The sequence below is a fragment of the Artemia sp. Qi Xiang Cuo genome, chromosome 14, assembly GCF_049724085.1.
Source record: "Artemia sp. Qi Xiang Cuo chromosome 14, ASM4972408v1, whole genome shotgun sequence".
Classification (NCBI taxonomy): domain Eukaryota; kingdom Metazoa; phylum Arthropoda; class Branchiopoda; order Anostraca; family Artemiidae; genus Artemia; species Artemia sp. Qi Xiang Cuo.
The window spans coordinates 36,180,570-36,199,423 of record NC_142807.1 but is presented as its reverse complement, the minus strand read 5'-3'; the positions used below and the strand labels follow the sequence as shown (position 1 = coordinate 36,199,423).

The window sequence follows — 18,854 nt, the reverse complement described above, 5'->3', positions numbered from 1 at the left end:
TTAAGAATTTAGAAAACACACTAAACTAGAAAAAAAATACTAAGTGTTCCTTTATTAGCTGTTTAACACAACTAAAATTGAAGAATTTATGCACAGTCTTAACAAGCTAAGGCTACATTCCTTAAAGATGGATCATTTTCTTAAGACAAACATTAAAATTATGAAAAAATACCAAATGTTCATTTATCACCTAAGTAGCACGACAAAAAATCAAAAAATCTTGCAAAGTTTTTACTAGATGTGACTATATTCTTTGAATATGGGTCGTTTTCTTAAGAAAACACATTCGATTAGAAAAAATAATAAATTCTCTTTGATTAACTAATTAAAACTACAAGAAATCAAGAATTTGTGTAAAGTTTCAACTAGCTATGACTGCATGTGTTAAGTATGGCTCATTTTCTTAAGAAAACACTTAATTTAGAAAAAAATACTAAATGTTTCTTTACTAGTTATGTAATACAACTGAAAATGAAGCATTTATGTACAGTTTGAACTAGTTAAGGCTAAATTTGTTAAAGATGGGAAATTTTCTTAAACAAAAATAAATTAAAAAAATAAGCTAAAAGTTCCTTTATTATGAAAATAAGGTTTGTTCTGAATTTCATTATTAAAATTCTTTTCTTGCCATCTACATCTCTCTTAGTATCAACTTTTTAGTACACTATAACGTTAGACTCTATTTTAAACTGACAGCACTGTTCAAACACGATTTGTGTATTATACAGAACACATCGAAGAAGTAAAGCTATCCATTACTAAAATTCTTTTCTTGCCATCTACATCTCTCTTAGTATCAACTTTTTAGTATACCATAACGTTAAACTCTATTTTAAATTGACAACACTGTTCAAACGCCACTTGTGTATTATACAGAACACATCGAAGAAGTAAAGCTAGGGCAAGTCATAAGACCATTTTATCATCGTTAACCATTTCCATGGATTGATATTGCCCCAAATTTATAATAAATAAGCCATGAGTTAACATGCTCTTCGGGGTTACCTTAACTGCTAATCAGTTTAATCCTTTTTCTCCATCTTCATACGATCCAATCACTAATTAGAATCATTCATGCTCCTATTATTCAAACATTAATTAATATTGTTCATAGAGTCCAATTCACAAATGCTAAACCCTTTTTTTTGCAAATAGAGTTATTTTTTTTGGGTAAATGATTCAACAGCATATGGCATCAATTCTAGACATGTTACATTCTTAATCAAACTCAATGAGATGCCTTTAAGCTAGTGGCTATCAAACTCTTTGACAGGTTCTACTCACTCTCTTTGAAAAGGTTGACAATTTCTAGTTTTCGGTAAAAAAAAAAAAAAAAAAAAGAAAAAAATGTTATTATGAAAGTGCCTCAAAAACCAGTCTGCTTGCGTTATATAATCTCAATTATACTCTCAAAACGTGTTTTGTTCACTTTATAGGTATATAATATAAAAGGATTGGTCGCTTTTTGCAATGTGTACGTCAAGCTACACTGTACATTCTTGTGTAATTCCATTTGCAATTGATATCAATAGCAAAAACCAGTCTGCTTGCGCTATATAATCTCAATTATACTTTCAAAACGTGTTTGTTCACTTTATAGGTATATAATATAAAAGGTTTGGTCGCTTTTTGCAATGTGCACGTCAAACTACACTGCCTCAGGCGTAGGTTTCCTTGTAGGGTTGAAACCTTATACACTCTTACTACAAATGAAAGGGTCACATATCGTACCACGTTGAAGTTGGAGCCATGCAAAGAATTGCAAGCCTCGTACTTTGAGGCTCTAAGAGGCTCGAGGACAGCAACCACTTAACGAACGCGCCCCATACACACACAAATCAGATATATAGTATACTTTTTTTGACTCATGATCATTCTGGGAATTACTTAGGGATTGATCCTTAAAGTTAGATGATAATAACTAAAAATGTTTAAAAATATAATATGACTATACTAGATCAAAAGACACTAGATTGTATTAAGTCATTTTAGCTTTGCTAATGATATATTTTGGGATAATTATTACAGAAAGCCCAAATTTATGAAAAGCCAATATACTTCTCCAATTTATGGCATTTTACATTTCGCTAAAAATCAAAATGATGCGAACATTTCATTATTTCTATATATTATTTTTAAAAAAATTTCCACAAAATAAGTTTTCAAAGAAAATTAAAGAACTCCACTAAACCTAAAATACGCAAAAATAAAATCAAATAATCTACCAAGCGTGAAACTACCACAAATCAGCATCTATAAATAAATGAAACCCAAAACGAACAGAAATTACAATAAATAACCAAGTCAAACTCAACACGAGCAGAAATTAACATGAGTAGGGCTCAAAACGCCTATGTCTTCCCAAAGCCAGAACATAACTTGCACTTTACTGAAAAAATATAAATGTTTTTACTTTTATAACTTTAATAAATTAAGGAATATTAAAATTTTGATCACTAAATATCAGTATCATAGGCAGCGCACTAGCGCTGCCTAAGTAAAGAACGATGTGGGCACAATGTGTTTTTTTCTCCATACCCAGGCCCTTCGTATCGAAGGAGTTGTCGTAGAAACATCGAAAAGCGCTCATTCAATTGGAAATTGGAGTGGCTTTGTGCCCTTTTTAATAGTCGAAAGTGATTGGAGGGCAACTAGCCCCCCCCCCCACGCCCATCATTCCCCCAAACACGTCCAATCAAAATTTTGAGATTTTGTTCAGCGTAGTTGATTTCCAGATAGAAAATATGTTTTTGAGAAGGACACTCCCCCACAACCCTCAGGGCAAGGATTTTAAGTTATCCCCTGGGGGCATATAAGGTTCTTATTGAAGGAGTTGTCGTATAAACTTCAAAAAAGGCTCTTTCGATTGTAAATTCAAAGGGCTAGTACCCTTTCTAATAGTCGAAAGTGATTGGAGGGCAACAAGCCCCTCCCCCCACATCATTCCCCCAAACACATCCAATCAAAATTTTGATATGGCCATTTTGTTCAGCGTAATTGATTTCCAGATAGAAAATATGTTTTTGAGGAGGACACTCCTCCACAACCCTCAGGGTACGGGTTGTAAGTTTTGCCCTGGGGGGCATAAAAGGTTTTTTATAGAAGGCTTTGTCGTAGAAACTTCAAAAAAGGCTCATTCAATTGAAAATTCAAAGGGCTAGTGCCCTTTTTAATAATCGAAAGTGATTGGAGGGCAACTAGCCCCCCCCCCCCCACGCCCATCATTTCCCAAAACACATCCAATCAAAATATTGAGATGGCCATTTTGTTCAGCGTAGTTGATTCCAGATAGAAAATATTTTTTTGAGGAGGAAACTCCCCCACAGCCCTCAGGGCAAGGGTTTTAAGTTATGCCCTGGGGGCATATAAGGTTTTTAAAAAAGGTGTTGTCGTAGAAACTTCAAAAAAAGCTCATTTGATTCGAAATTAAAAGGGCTAGTGCCCGTTTTAATGGACAAAAGTGATTGGAGGGCAACTAGCCCCCCCCCCCCACACCCATCATTCCCCCAAACACATCCAATAAAAATTTTGAGATAGCCATTTTGTTCAGCGTAGTTGATTTCCGGCTAGAAAATATATTTTTGAGGAGGAAACTCCCCCCCCCCCCAACCATCAGGGCAAGGATTATAAGTAATGCCCTGGGGATATATAAGGTTTTTATAGCAATCTTTGTCATAGAAACTTGAAAAAGGGCTCATTCGATTTGAAATTCAAAGGGCTAGTATCCTTTTTAATAGTCGAAAGTGATTTGAGGGCAACTAACCCCCCTCTAGCAAACATTTTCCCCAAACACTTCCAAACAAAATTTTTAGATAGCCATTATATTAAACGTAGTTGAAAGTTATGGAAATTAGGTCTTTAAGGATTACAACCCCTCCCCCAGAGTCCTCAGGGCAAGGGTTGTAAGTTATGCCCTGGGGGCATATAAAGTTTTAATTGAAAACATTGTCATAGAAACTTCAAAAGGGCTCATTCATTTGGAAATTGAAAGGGCTAGTGCCTTTTTTAATAGTTGAAAGTGACTGGATAGCGACTAACGCCCCTCTCACGCCCACCATTTTCCCAAACACATCGAATCTAAATTTTGAGACATCCATTTTGTTCAACGTAATTGGAAGTTCTGGAATATAAGTCTTTTAGGATGATAACCCCCTCAGGGTCCTCAGTGCAAGGGCTCTAAGTTATACCCTGGGACTTATAAAGTTTTTATTGAATATGTTGTCGTAGAAACTTCAAAAGGGCTCATTCAACTGGAAATTGAAAGGGCTAGTGCCTTTTTTAATAGTTGAAAGTGATTGGATAGCGACTAACGCCTCTCTCACGCCCACTATTTCCAAAATACATCCAATCAAAATTTTGAGATATAAATTTTGTTCAACGTAGTTGAACGTTCAGGAAATGGTCTTTTAGGATGACAACCCCCTCACAGCCCTCAGTGCAAGGGTGGTAAGTTATGCCCTGGGGGCATATAAGGTTTTTATAGAAAATTGTTGTATAAATAATAGGCAGCGCGATTGTGCTGCGTAAGTAAAGAACGGGGACACTCGAGAACGAGACAAGAAACGGGTACTAAGTAAAGAGGAGGACACTCCCCCACAACCCTCAGGGCAAGGGTTTTAAATTATGCCCTGAGGGCATATAAGAACGATGTTGGCGCAATGTATTATTTGTTAAATTTTTCCTTTAGAGCATGGCACTTCGTATCGAAGGAAAAGCGTTTCTACGACAGCGCTTTCTATGAACACCTTATATGCCCCAGGGTATAAATTACAAGCCTATCCCTGAGGACTGTGAGGGGGTTGTCATCCTCAAAGACCTAATTTCAAGAACTTTCAACTACGTTAAACAAAAAGGTTATCTCAAAATTTTGATTTGATGTTTTTGGGGAAATGGTGGGCGTGATAGGGCCGTTAGTTGCTCTCCAATCACTTTCAACTATTCAAAATGTCACTAGCCCTTTCAATTTCCAATCGAATGAGCTCCTTTGAAGTTTCTATGACAACGCTTTCAATAAAGATCTTATATGCCCCCAGAGCAAAACTTACAATCCTTGCCCTAAGGCCTTGGGGTCGGCTGGTTGTCATCCTAAAAGACCTAATTTCCAGAACTTTCAATTACGTTGAATAAAATTGCTATATCAAAATGCTAATTGGATGTGTTTGGGGAAATGTCGGGCGTGAGAGGGGGGTTAGTTGCCCTTCAATTACTTTTGACTTTCACAAAGGACCCTAACCCTTTCAATTTCCAATCTAATGAGCCCTTTTTGAAGTTTCTACGACAACATTTTCTATAAAAACCTTAAATGCCCCAGGGCAGAACTAACAACCCTTGCCTTTAGGGCTTTGAGGGGGTTGTCACCACCAAAGACATAATTTCCGGACGTTTCAACTACGTTCAATAAAATGGTTATCTCAAAATTTTGATTTGATGTGTTTGGGGAAATGGTGGGCGTGAAAGGGCACTAGCCGTTTCAATTTCGAATCGAATGATTCCTTTTTGAAGTTTCTACGACAACGCTTTCTATAAAAAGAAAACTTATATGCCCCCAGGGCATAACTTACAAACCTTACCCTGAGGACTTTGGGGCGAGTGTCATCCTCAAAAACATAATTTCCCGACTTTTTAACTAGGTCGAACAAAATGTCAATCTCAAAATTTTGATTGGATGTGTTTGGGGAAATGGTGGGTGTGACAGGGGAGTTAGTTATCCTCCAATGCCTTTCGATTATTAAAAAGGGCACAAGCCCTTCTAATTTCTAATCGAAGTAGCCCTTTTTGAAGTTTCTACAACATCACTATCTATAAAAAACCGTATATACCCCCAGGGCATAACTTACAACCCTTGCCCCGAGGGCTCTGAGGGGGTTATCATCCTCAAAGACCTAATTTCTTAAACTTTTAACCACGTTGAACAAAATGGGTATCTAAAAATTTTAATTGGATATGCTTGGGAAAAGGTGGGCGTGAGAGCGGAGCTAGTTGTCCGCAAATCGCTTTCAACTATTAAAAAGGGCACTAGCCCTTTGAATTTCCAATCGAATGAGCCCCATTTCAAGTTTCTACGACAAAGCTTTCAATAAAAGCCTTATATGCCCCCAGGGCGTAACTTATAACCCTTACTCCTAGGGCTCTGGGGGGGGAGTGTCATCCTCAAATATATGGTTTCCGGACCTTTTAACTACTTTAAACAAAATGGCATTCTCAAAATTTTGATTGGATGTGTTTGGATAAATGGTGGACGTGGAAGGAGTGTTAGTTGCCTTCCAATCACTTTCGACTATTAAAAAGGGCACTAGTCATTTGAATTTTCAATCAAATGAGCCCTTTTTGAAGTTTCTACGACAACGCTTTCTATAAAAATCTTATATAACCCAGGGCATAACTTACAACCCTTGTCCTGAGGGATGTGGGGGAGGTGTCATCCTCCAAGACCCAATCTTTAGAACTTTAAACGAAGTTAAAGAAAATGGCCTTCTAAAAATTTTAATTGGATGTGTTGGGGGAAAAGGTGGTCATCAGAGGGGGGTTAGTTAGTCTCCAATCACTTTCGACTATGAAAAAGAGCACAAGCCCTTTGAATTATCAATCGAATGAGCCCGTTTTGAAGTTTCTACGACAACGTTTTCTATAAGAAAAACCTTATATGCCCCAAGGCGTAACTTACAACCCTTGACCTGAGGGCTCTGGGGGAGTGTTCTCGTCAAAAAAATAATTTCTATGTGAAAATCAACTACGCTGAACGAAATGGCTATCTCAAAATTTTGATTTGATGTGTTCGGGGAAATGATGGGCGTGGAAGGGGTGTTAGTTGTCTTCCAATAATTGTCGACTATCAAAAAGGGCACAAGCCACTCCAATTTCCAATCGAAAGAGCCCTTCTCGAAGTTTCTAAGACAACTCCTTCGATGCTTTTCGTTTTCGGTTTCATTTATTTATCGATGCTGATTTGTGTTTGTTTCACGCTTGGTAGATTATTATTTTTTTTTTTTTTGCTTATTTTTGGTTTAATGGAGTTCTTTACTTTTCTTTGAAAAACTTATTTCAGGGAAAAAGAAAATAATACTTTAAATCTTTTCGTTATTTTTAAGACTTTATAGTTTGGCCTGCAATTTGTATGCTGGAGAAAAATTTTCAGCAATTTTTAACAACATATACCCTTTTAATATTCTGGAGACAAATAGTAGTGTTTAATTTAGTTTCATTTCTCCTCTAGTTGACCTGAAATAGAAAACTAGATGCTATTCCCCCGAAAAATCCCTTTACTTTCTTTGATAGCTTGGATACACTTACGCTATTTTGATTTGGTTAAATTTTAAGAGCAGAAGTAGCGCCGAAAGTTTGATCATAATACCTCCAGTCGTTCATAATACCCTCAGGGTGGGCGTGGGAGGGGGACTAGTAGCACTCCAATCACTTTTGACTGTTAAAAAGGGCATTAGCCCTTTCTATTTTCAATCCAATGAGCCTTTTTCAAAGTTCCTACGACAACTCCTTCGATACGAAGTGCCCTGGTAAAAAAAATAATAATACATTGTACCCACATTGATCATGGCAATATCAAGCCTTCCAATCACTTTCGACTGTTAAAAAAGGTACTAGCCCTTTCAATTTCCAATCGAATGAGCCCTTTTTGATTTTCTACGACAACGCTTTCTATGAACACCTTATATGCCCACAGGGCATAAATTAAAACCCTTGCCCTTGGGGCTGTGAGGGGAAATTTCAAAGACCTAATTTCCAGAATTTTCAACTACGTTAAACAAAATGGATATCTCAAAATTTTGATTGTATGTTATTGGAGAAATGTTGGGCTTGAGAGGGGCGTTAGTTGCTCTCCAATCACTTTCAACTGTTAAAAAAGGCAATAGCCCTTTCATTTTCCAATCGAATGAGCCTTTTTGAAGTTTCTACGACGACGCTTTTAATAAAAACCTTATATGCCCCCAGGGCATAACTTACAACCCTTGGCCTGAGGGCTGGGGGAGGGGGGGTGGTGTAATCCTCAAAGACCTAATTTCCAGAACTTTCAACTACGTTGAAGAAAATTGCTATCTCAAAATTTTAATTGGATGTGTTTGGGGAAATGGTGGGCGTGACAGGGGGGTTCCAATCACTTCCGACTATTAAAAGGCACTAGTCCTTTCAATTTTCAATCGAATGATTCCTTTTTGAAGTTTCTACGACAATGCTTTTCTATATAAAAAAAACCTTATATGCCCCAGGTCATAACTTACAGCCCTTGCCCTGAGGACTGTGAGAGGTTATCTTCCTCAAAGACATAATATATGTTGAAAGTTCTGGAAATTAGGTCTTTGAGGATAAAAACCACTACAGTCCTCAGGACAAGGTTTGTAAGTTATGCCCTGGAGGCATAAAAGGTTTTGATTGAAACATATGAAACTGAAGACCCAATTTGGTCTATTTTCTCTCACCAGCAACAGCTCTCCACCCCCCAAGTTTACTTATATAGACATGTTATTTCATGTCTTATTCTTGACCTTTCACGGATTATATAGAGAATGGTTCTCAATGTTAAAATTCAAATCATATAAAATAACTAATATAGTGCCGTGACTGTCTTAGATCAATACAAACTAAGTACATATTTCACAAGTTATGCTTGACCTATACCGGAGTCAGTATATACGTATACATAGTATAATTTTTTTGGCTTCTATTATAACGAGTACTCCCACTATGACTACTGCCATGCTTTAATTTTTAGTTATTATGTATAGCTACTACTATAGCCTGTAATGCAATATTCGTTCTATTATAATTACAAAAACTCTTTAAAATTGAAAAAGAACTGAAATTCGGAAAAAGCTTTTCTCTGGAAACTAAAGATCGGATTTGAAACTTAAACCAAGCAAATATTAGCTTATAAAGATATCAAAACTAAAGGAAGGGTGAATTGCTATGAATGGAGAAATAGAATACGAAGCGAACAAAAAATACAATTAGCATTGAAGTAAAGGTTAAAATGAACACAAGTTAACATGAATAAGAGTGGTGTTTTTGCCTTTCAAGTCTCCCAAAGAGATAAAGTATTATTTGTACTCTACTGAAAACTAATCAGGCTTATTGTTTTTAGTAAGGTAACAATCAATTTTTTTCTAATAGAGCCTATTAAAAATAAATCAGCTAAGTTAGATTTCCCTCTAGCCTTCCAGGGGGTTCTTGACATAAAAAATCTGTATCAATTAAATTAGTTTTACTGTTTTCTTACACACATTCATTTAAAATGAAAAAAATTAAGTTCACAAAACTTTCAATCTAAGACATTCTATTTAGTTCGCAGTCAAGGAAAAATAAGACTCAGCCTTTTGGGCCAAGAGGTTGGGAACTTCGAGGACCAGCAATAACACACATATATGCGTTAATCTATGTTCTTTTAAAGTTCAGTATTTTTCACACTTAGCAGGGTGTGAATTGCAAACAGTAAGGTAAGAAAATTCAAAACGTCATCCGATATAGAAATCCTAAAATGGAATAGAAGAATTGGGAGATGAAATTACTTTTAATTTACAAGAAGTACTTACAGTATTTCTTACGAAGTACAAAATAGTTCATGGTAACAAATTGTAAGTACGGAGCGACCCAGCTCAATAGTAACCAAAACTCTAAATAAAATATTTTTATAACAATGCATACACCAAAAGAATTAGCTTTTTAATGGTGATTCCAAATATATAAAGTTCATTAAGTTTAATGTTACCCATCAAAAGCTAAGAGCCTGAGAAAATTTGTCCGATTTTCAAAAAAGGAGATCAACACCCTCAAAAAGTCAAATGATCTTAACAAAATTCACACCATCAGATTCAACATATTACAGAACCCTATCGTAGAAGTTTAAAGTTCCTATATACAAAAATGTGGAATTTTGTATTTTTGACATAAGAAAGATTACGGATCCGCGTTTATTTGTTTTTTTTGTTGTTTTTTTTTTCCAAGGGTTGAACGTGTCGAACGAGTGTTCCTAAGAGAATGGAAGAGGACTCATTTTATCAGAAATCAAACGTTATAGAGCCCTTTTTAAGTAACCAAAAAAACAACAGGACAACTAGCCCCTCCTACCAAGCCCCTTTTTTCTCAAAGTAATTCGATCCAAATTTTGCGATAGCCATTTGATTCAGCATAATCAGGGGCGGATCCAGGATTTTTTAGGGGGGGGCTTAAAATAGGTTGATCCGATAAAAACAATTTTTGGGGGGCGTAAAACAGGTTGATCCGATAAACTTGCGTTAGGAGCAAGTTTAATTAGCTCAAACTTGAGTTAATTAAGAAAATTACACTACTTTAGAGGGGGCGCCCCCCCCTCACCCCCCCCCCCCCTGGATCCGCCACTGAGCATAATTGAAAGGTCAAATAGCTATGCTTTTGGTGATGATACAATCCCCCATAGTCCCTGGGGAAAGGGCTGTAACTTATGCAATTTGTCCATTGTTTACATGTAGTATTTATTATCAGGAAATATACATTTTTTTTTTTGGGGGGGGGGGAGGGGGTATTTTCTGAGGGGGGGGGGGTGTTGTGGAGAAGAAAGCTTCCGAGGGGATTTTCCAGGAGAAAATTTTATACGCGTGAAGAAGGAAGGGGATTCCCTGCCATGATTTGAAAAACGGTTAGAAATTAATAAAAAAAAAACAACTAATTTCTCACCTAAAAGTAAGGAGCAAATTAAAACTTAAATTTAACAGAAGTTATTCTGTATATGAGGAGGTTGCCCCTTCCTCAACTCTCGCTCTTTACACCAAAGTTTAACTTTTATCGCAATTCTGGAATTATATAATTTGGGTGGGGGTTAGGTTTGAGTACACCCACCCCCTAATGTGAATATATATAACCCATATTTTTTTCTTAAGTATTGTTTTTTTTATCATGTTTTGGTATTTTTCATGAAGATTAACCTAACTTCACTTCTTGAGAGTTGGTGGTATAATACATAAGTACCAAAAAAGTTTTACCAAGAAGACATAGTCCCGGTGACAGCTCTGCAATCTTTACCAATGGACCAGAGTTCCTACATCACTTCACGTGGCCTTGGCATCGAAAGTCTAGCTACTCCTATGTGTAATCTCAGGAGAACTCTAATCTGATATAAATTGTTTATTTTTGCTTTATTATCAGCCTATCATTAGGCTCATTATGCAGTATGATTCATATACACTTTCGTCTGTAGTTTCATTAATACACTGTTAACTATAATATATTACTTATCTCGTAAACTCATTTTGTTGGAAGTTTTACCGATTTGACTTATATATGGGATAGTAAACAATAAACATTGAAACAGAAAAAAAAGAAAGTTAATCCAGAAACCATTCCAGGACTGCAAATGCATTAACCATGAAATTGAAATATGTTCTCCAAACAGGTCGTGTAACACTTCGGTTTTTATGAGATTAAACTGTTTAATAAGCCTTACTTGAAGTCAAAGCTGGCATAGCAATGTCCATTGTATGAACAGCTGGCAGGACTGGCACATTCTCCTGGAGCATCACCTCTTTTCCGCCATGGACTTTTGCTGCCTGCTGTCGAAGCCGGGACAATCTCATAGGTTATATTAAAACCATAAATGTCAAGTAAATTGTCTAAAACACGAATATTGGCGTTCTTCAGAGTTTTCAAGTCGACCTCTATGGCAGGGTATGGACTTTTTGAAGACTAAAAGAAAAGGAAAAATGAGAACAGAAGGTTAGGCTATACTAGTAGGCCTAATGGTCTAATTGTTTAATAATCACGTTAATTCCTTTTTTTATAGCTAGAAACGAATTTTTACTGAATAAATAATAATATAATAAATAATTTCAGCCTTTGATTGAACAAAAATTAACTAATTAATTCATTGAGACCCCTTTTCTTGCATTTCGTGAAGCTTTCAAATTCTGTAAAAATTGTTTTTCTACATTTACATATGCATGAAGTAAACTTAGAATGGCTTATGTCAATCTACAAAATCGCGAACTTTACTGGCATCTAAAGTCTCAGCATAGTGATCAGTATAACCATAGACAATGTCAAATCCAACTATACATCCACTTCAAATTATTTTAAAATCTCTTCCTACAAAGAAATTGAAAACTTCACACTATGAGCAACATTCTTGAGAACCTCTGAGTGTTAGCATCATCATCACGACCATCACCAAGTATTACACCAAGTATCACCAATCTCCAACTATTACAACCTCTCGTAATGCCGGCAACAACTGCTTTAAATGAGGCCCTGGACGGTCATTAATTTTGATCAAAATTTTTCGTCAATCGATTGGCGTGTGCTTCAAACAACCCTTCAATCTTCACCAAAGCTAATGTAACACACTGCTTTTGATCAAAATGATCGAGTCATTCAAACGTTCTATCAATCACCGTCAACACTTGACTCAGGTGTCAAACAGGCTAAATATAATGGCATAACTTGTTGATGGTGCATTTGCTCCCTAGAAGAAGGTATATGAAAAGGGGAGACATCCTCAACGTTTCAAATGTAAACCTCAAAAATCTTGCATATTTCAAATCTTTAAGTAAAACGAAATAGGCTCTGCTCGGAAAATTCCGCTTGGGGAACATCCCTACCGATATTAATAAGTAGCTAAAACCAAGAGTAAAGTAAATTACTAGTGTCAAGGTCCCGCGAGGTTTTGAAGTGATTATGATCTACAAATCACAGTTTCAGAGCAGTAGAGACGCAAGTGTCCATCGGACATGATTTGAACCATCTAAAGGAGAAAAATTCCTTATTAAAACTTTCAAAGATACAAAATATGACATAATAGAAGTAGATAAAATAAAAAAAAATACGATATCAAAAATGAAACACAGAAATCTAAGTCTAGAAGCTATGCGACAACGAGCATCACAACGGATCACAAATGAAATCCCACAGCGAAATCTGCAGCTAGAAGATACATCAAAACTATAATTAAATGAAGGAACGCGTTATTTTGGTGTCACTCAAAAAAGAAGTAAGTAAAATTAATGCTGAGAATGTTGATCACCACCCAGGAGAAGACAAGTCCTATAAAATTTATAATTCTGTGAAAAATAATCAGGAAATATAAATTGAATTCAAGCCAAATTTTTTAATTAAATTTTAGTTCTTAATTCAATGATCTGGTTTGCCGCACTGATTTAAAACTAAAGAATAATACGATATATATGCTACTGCGTAATTTATATGTTTCAGAGGGTAGGCCTATGTACAAGGAAACATCCCTGGTCGCTACTAAATTAGCTTCCATGACGTCATGGGAAATTATACAAGATGATGAATGAATCCGAACGCCTAAAGCAAAAGGTATGGCAAAATGCCCTTGGTAATGATGAACAAAATAAAAGACAACAAAATCTTCGGTTAGAAAATATGAAAAGCGATAACGGAAATACCATCGAATCGCAAACAAAAATAACGCGCAACGATACCTGTGAATAGAACAGACGCGACAGAGAGTATGTGCAATGGGACATGCTTGGTTATTACTGAATTATTTAACTGCGTAATTAAAGCAAAAATAATTACCCGGAAAAGCTGGAAAAGTAGTTTTTTGGTATCTATGACGTCATGCAAACTTGGACAAGATGATAAATGGATCCGAATAGCTAAAGTAATAGACATAGAAAAAAAGTCGGAGGTAATGATGAACGAAAAAGAAGTACAGTGAAATCTATGGTTAGAAGACATGAGCCAAGGGTAATCGCAACGAATTGCAAATAAAATGACGCACAATAAATTTTTCGTTTAGAAAATAAAAGGCAGTGAGAAACAAATCGCCAACAAAAATGAAGTGCAACGAAATCTTTAGTTAGAAGAGAAGCAAAATCCAGAATTGCAACGAATCCCCTATGACTTGAAACTAAAGAATAATACGGTTATTGTACTAATACATAATTTAGATATTTCAGGGGGTATATGAAACGGAATATGCCTGGTTCCCATTGAATTAATATCTATGCCATCATAAAAAAGTGTACAAGATTCCTAATAGATCCGAACAACTAAAGCAAAAGGCATGGAAAAATCAATAGAGGTTTTAGGATGAAAATGAAGCGCAGCGGAATCTTCAGTTAGGAGACATTCGAAGCAACAGCGACAATCATAATGAATCGCGAACGAACGGGTTAGAGTAAAATGTAATTTAAAAAACTGCATCTTTTGGTATCTTATACGTAGTGCCATTTGCTTGACATTATGATATCATGTGAAAATCTCATTAAAAATAGTGGTTCAATCTTTACAGGGTTTTGGGGTTATGTCAGGAAAAATTTGAATCAACACTGTTATTGAACAATTACCTATATTTTTCAAACAGTTCGTGGTAACGAACTGTAAGTAAGGAGCGACCCGGCTCAATAGTAACCGAAACTCTAAAAAACAAATTTTGATACCAGTAGATACATCAAAAGAATCTGATTTTTATGCTGATTTCAAATATATAAGTTTCATCAAGTTTAGTCTTCTCCATAAAAAGTTACGAGCCTGAAAAAATTTGCCTTATTTTAAAACAAGGAGAAAACAACCCCAAAGAGTGATAGAATCTTAATGAAAATCAGAACATGAGATTCAGCATAACAGAAAACCCTAGTGTAGATGTTTCAAGCTCCTATCTGCTAAAATGTGGAATTTTGTATTTTTTGCCAGAAGAAAGATCACGGATGCGTGTTTATTTATTTTTTTTTTTTTCAGGGGTGATCGTATCGATCCATTAGTCTTAGAATATCATGAGAGGGCTCATTCGAACGGGAAATAAAAGTTCTAGTGCCCTTTTTAAATGACTAAAAAGACTGGAGGGCAGCTTGGCCCTCTCCCACGCTCATTTTTTTCTCGAAGTCACCCAATCAAAATTTTGAGATAGCCATTTTGTTCAGCATAGTCAAAAATCTAATAAATATGTCTTTGAGGATGACTTAATCCCCCAGAGTTCCCGGGGAAAGAGCTGCAAGTTGTGAACTTTGCCCCTTGTTTACATATAGTATTGGTTATTGGTAAGTATACAGTCGTTTTCTGGTGGGATTTTTTCTGGTGGGGGGGGGGGCGCAGGAGAGGATTATGTGGGAGGATCTTTCTATGGAGGATGTTTCCTTGGAGGAAGGGACATTTCTATGAAGGGGCGCTTGATTTCCTAGCATTATTTAAAAAAGATCAGAAATTAAATAAAAAAATCAAATTTTTTCAACTGTAAGTAAGGAGCGACATTAAAACTTAAAAAGAACAGAAATTATTGCTTATATGAGGCGGTTCGCCCCCAAGTCAATGCCTCGCTCTTTACGCTAATGTTTTACTTAGTACTTTCAAAAGAGCTATCTAGTGTAATTAAACGGCCTTTGTGATTCAGGGATTTGTGATTCGAACAAAATTCGAACTTTAGCGTAAAGAGCGAGGTATTGACTAGGGGGCGAACCCCTTCATATACGTAATAATTTCTGTTCGTTTTAAGTTTTAATGTGGGTCCTTGCTTTCAGTGGAAAATAACTTGTTTTTTTTTATGTATCAAGACAAAGGAGCTAACAGTTGATATGATACCGCCTTGAAACTAAAAATCGAACAAACACAGGAGTAAACAACAGAAATTTGAAAGCTCATGTGCAAATCCCATCTATTGGTTTCCTCAGGTACTCATGCCGTTTTCAGATTATACCCAAGTGAGGCTCTGAAAATATAGGCCTAACAAACCATATTTAGATTTTTAATCCATCCAAAACTATCCAAATTCTAAATTAAAAATGCAAAAATTTTTCTTAAAATCCCTGTTATGTATGGACTAGGTTTATTAGTTTGACACTTTCTTAGCTAATTAAAAATATTTGATAATTGCGAGAGAAGAAACTGTCTCTAGATCAAGAGAGAAGCAGAGTCCAGCTGGAATGGGGCCACAAGATCCACGGCAGAAACTTAGATAAAAAGAAAGATATGACAGTCAAGCTAAAAAAGTAGGCTAGCTGACAAAAATAGCACTAATAGAAAAACAAGGATGCTGTCAAACTGAGTGTGAAAAACAGACGCAAACAGGATGCAAAGGCGGGAACTATTAATAAAGGTTAAGTTTTAAAAATATATAGTAATTACGAAGAGTATCGGAGTAAACCCGCTCAGGAGCTGTAAATAGTCAATCCCTACTAGCAGCTACGAAAAATCCGAAGACTCTTTCCTGTGTGTGATATATGCATCACGGTTGCCCTCTTATTTCTCAAAGTATTGCTCTTTACAAGTTTACTTTTACTTTTTATTTTTATAAGAGTCAGTAAAGACCAAAAGCATGTCGGGCAATAATAATTTGTTATTGGACCCATTAGCTTCGTAACAAATTTCCGTGAAAAAAAAATCTAGCTATATCATTGCTTCATTTGGGACATGTTGAACAAATGATAAATAAACAAATGATTAAAATGAATAAACTATCAGATTCAATGTAATTGATACATCCTCTGCTTGTTACACCAAGCGCAGCATCCTTAGCAGTTTTTTCTTATTGGAAATTAAACAATATATAGCTGGTTTTTGTTTTTTAAGAAATTGATGACACCATTTCTGATACAAAATAAACAATCTAGATACATCATGACTTTGGGAAAATTTGTGTTACCCCACCACCCCCCTTAGTATTTTTCATAATCGTCTTCTGACTGAGATTAGAGACCCATGAAGGTTCAAAAACCTTGAGAATGAGTAGGAAGAATTTCAAAATGCACCTTGTTTGTTGACAAATCAGTTGACTTCCAGCTTTTAGAAAAAAAACAATCCCGTTTGATAGCTGTGATATGAGTTTTTGGTTCTTAATTGCTTCTTATTAAATGCTACGCATTGCGGCCAAATAATTACTATAGCAATTTGTATACCAGAGGGCCAAATATACATAAATTCGTCTATTGTTCGTTTAACAAGATTGTTCGTAATTAGAGAGTTGTTCGTTTTCGGGTATGAAAAAAAAATTGAAGAAATTCGTTTAGGGCCTTCATTTTGCAAAAACATTTTTCATATAGATGACATAAACAAATATTTAGGGGTCCAATACCCTAACAGGTTTGAATGAAAAATATAATTGTTTGGCATTAAATGCTATGCATTGCGGCCGAAACATTACAACAATAATTTCTACACCAGCGGACCAAACATACATATATACAATCATTGTTCGTCTATTAAAATTGTTTGTAATAAGATAATTGTTCGTTTTCCGGTTTGAAAAACGATCTAAATAGGTCACGACTAGGTTTATTTTTCCTTTTCTTAGCAATGACAAAAATATATGCTGTACCATCCAATTATTTTACATATTCATTATTTTATTAGGAGTCCATTTTCACCACTATTATTAAAAAATGGATATCAATTTAAACTTTTATGATGCTATAACTTGAATATTAAATAAAAAATATATCTTATTTGTCCTAAAAAAAAACTGTTTAACTGTATAATCAGTGACGGGCTTAGGGGAAAAAAAACAAAGCAATTTTACGCGAATGAGAAACCGCAAAACTGAAATTCAAACCAATTTAATGGTTCAGTTCAATAATTTTTATTGCCTCTTACACAATTTCTTAGACAAATTGTTCTGTCTGCGGAATTTAAATTGCCATTGATTCACTATTTTTGCAGCACAAAAACTAAAATTATTTCAATTTCGCATCGCCTAAGTAACAAAAGATAAATAGAAACCTTTCGAAAACAGACGTTGAAAGAATTCAATGACTTCATAATTAGACCTTTTGAATGAAACAAAACAAATACTGGCTAAGTTTTAAAGTCAAAACTGATAAGGGGTAAAATCAAACATTTTTTGGTCCAAGCATCTTTAAGACAATATAAATTAGACGAAATGAGTCTACGTATACAACCTTTAAGTATTCAAGCTTATGCTTAAAAATCAGTAGGTAACGCTATAGCGATGCCTATACACGGTAAAAAAAAATTATTAGAGATTCAAAAAAATTGTTTGTAATGTTTATCAACAACAAAATTAGATTTTCAACGGCTTAAATTCAATATTAGAGACAACATTGGAATTCCATTATCATTATTGAATATGCAATCTGTTGAGAAAAAAAATATTGGATACCCATGCCCAAATTGAATTTTTAACCTGTTGAACAATAAACTAGTTGGATGTTCTAACAGCAGCCAGGACCGTTTCGTGGCCCTTCAGCCAGGAAGTGCAATGGGGGCTGGGGCCAGCCAACCTGTGCTTTAACACAACCCAGATTTCTCCAGGTACCCATTTAGAGCTTGGTCGACTCTGGCTGAGCTTAAAGAGTCACACCCCTGGCCCCGTCCCAAACCAAATAACTGCCCACGCCAGGGATCGAACCTGTGCCCATAGGACAAAGAATTCTCAACCCAGCACACCAACCACGTAGCCAGGAAGGCTTTGTAAAGTATGATATTAATATTTAATAAGTCTGGTCTTGTCTTTATTTAGAAAAGGCCAAAAAAGATTGTTTATCTTTTATTAATACACTGTAACTAATCCATAAGCCATAAGTAATTAATAAATTCCAATGATATTCATCCATTGCTCCAAAATATTAATTATGAGCTAAAATTATTTGTACATAAATTTATACATGTTCATAAAAACATTTGTACCTTTCTAAATTCACCTTTGGCATCATTGTCATTCAATACGGTATTCAAGAAATTTCAATCTACTGTTGAAGTCCAAACTATTTTGATTAATATAACCTATTTGCGTCAAAAATTACAATTTTTTCTACTGAAAAGCGCATAAATGTTATAATTTCAATAATATGTTGGAATCCAATAAGCAAGTCAAAATTCCAACAGAAAAATTGGAGTTTTTTTTTTTTTTTCTTGTCTGAATTCAATAAGCAAGTCACAATTCCAACAGAAAAATTAGA

At 35.4% G+C, this 18,854-nt stretch overlaps 1 protein-coding gene across 1 annotated transcript in view; it reads right to left on the bottom strand.

Moving 5' to 3' along the window:
* The window catches only part of LOC148944413 (uncharacterized), a 207,711-nt gene that overhangs the window by 22,927 nt on the left and 165,930 nt on the right, over nt 1-18,854 (bottom strand). The window contains exon 4 of the mRNA XM_089100464.1: nt 11,429-11,667. Within this exon, the coding sequence (XP_088956590.1) occupies nt 11,429-11,667 (239 nt within the window). The remainder of the gene's footprint in view (nt 1-11,428; nt 11,668-18,854) is intronic.